Source organism: Crocuta crocuta, unplaced genomic scaffold (assembly GCF_008692635.1).
Source record: "Crocuta crocuta isolate KB4526 unplaced genomic scaffold, BGI_CrCroc_1.0 scaffold430, whole genome shotgun sequence".
Lineage (NCBI taxonomy): Eukaryota > Metazoa > Chordata > Mammalia > Carnivora > Hyaenidae > Crocuta > Crocuta crocuta.
Genome location: NW_027527934.1, coordinates 2,735,918 through 2,736,800, shown reverse-complemented (window position 1 = coordinate 2,736,800; position 883 = coordinate 2,735,918). Strand labels below are relative to the sequence as shown.

The 883-nt window shown below is 52.8% G+C and overlaps 1 protein-coding gene across 1 annotated transcript in view; it reads right to left on the bottom strand.

Moving 5' to 3' along the window:
• Positions 1-568: 568 nt before the first annotated feature.
• TMSB10 (thymosin beta 10) overlaps positions 569-883 on the bottom strand; it is a 496-nt gene continuing 181 nt past the window's right edge. The window contains exon 2 of the mRNA XM_077751937.1: positions 569-859. Within this exon, the coding sequence (XP_077608063.1) occupies positions 825-859 (35 nt within the window). The 3' untranslated portion in view covers positions 569-824. The remainder of the gene's footprint in view (positions 860-883) is intronic.

Sequence of the window (883 nt, the reverse complement as noted above, 5' to 3'; positions counted from 1 at the left end):
GTTCTGCGCTAGGGTTGAAAGACAAAAAGCTAGGGCTGTCCCCTACAGCTCCTCTAGTGCCCATGTTCCTGCTGTGGTTTCCCTGGATCCGCCTTTGTCTTCCTCCTACTGCCTCCTCTTTTAAGTTCCAAGAAAGCCTCTTGGAGAGTTTGTGACCTCACCCAATTTCTAACATTCCAGATTTAGGCTCTTACCCCTTTCTTCTCAGACTCCAAATCCCTGTTCTCCCCGGGGTGTGAATCAGAACGGTGAGGAGGCCAGGGAAACTGGGGGACGGCAAAACCTTATAAAAAATCTTGCTCCCCTGAAAAAGTATTTCCCCAGCTTCCAGGAATGACAAGGTGAGATGAAATTTTACACGGATTGCATTATAAGCAAGAGCTAAGGGGCTAATAATAACCCACAAGATCTGGAGAAGCAGGGAAAGTCAAAATTTAAAACGGTCCCTTCCAGCCGGCCCGTTCTGCGACCCCCTCCCGCTCTGCGGCAACTCGAACCTGCGCGTGGGGCTGTGCTGCAGCGACACTGCCCACGAAATTCCCAACGAAGACTCAGACCACGCCAGCCATGCCACGAGGTGTGTTTTATTTTCATTAATCATACAAATAATTTGCTATAATATCCCAGGGCAAACCGGGGAATTTGGCAGTCCGATTGGGGGGGGGGGGTCCCCTCAGAGACCCGCAGGCCGGTGGCGTCGGCACGGAGTGCCCGGGTTCACAGTGCAGCTTGTCGCTCGTGTCCATCTTGCAGGTGGCTCTTCCTCCTCCACATCACGACTAGGGTGTCTCGAAGATGACGGGGGTGGGGGATCCTTTAGGTTCTTAGGAAATTTCACTCCGCTTCTCCTGCTCAATGGCTGTGGAGAGCAGGAAGCGGCACT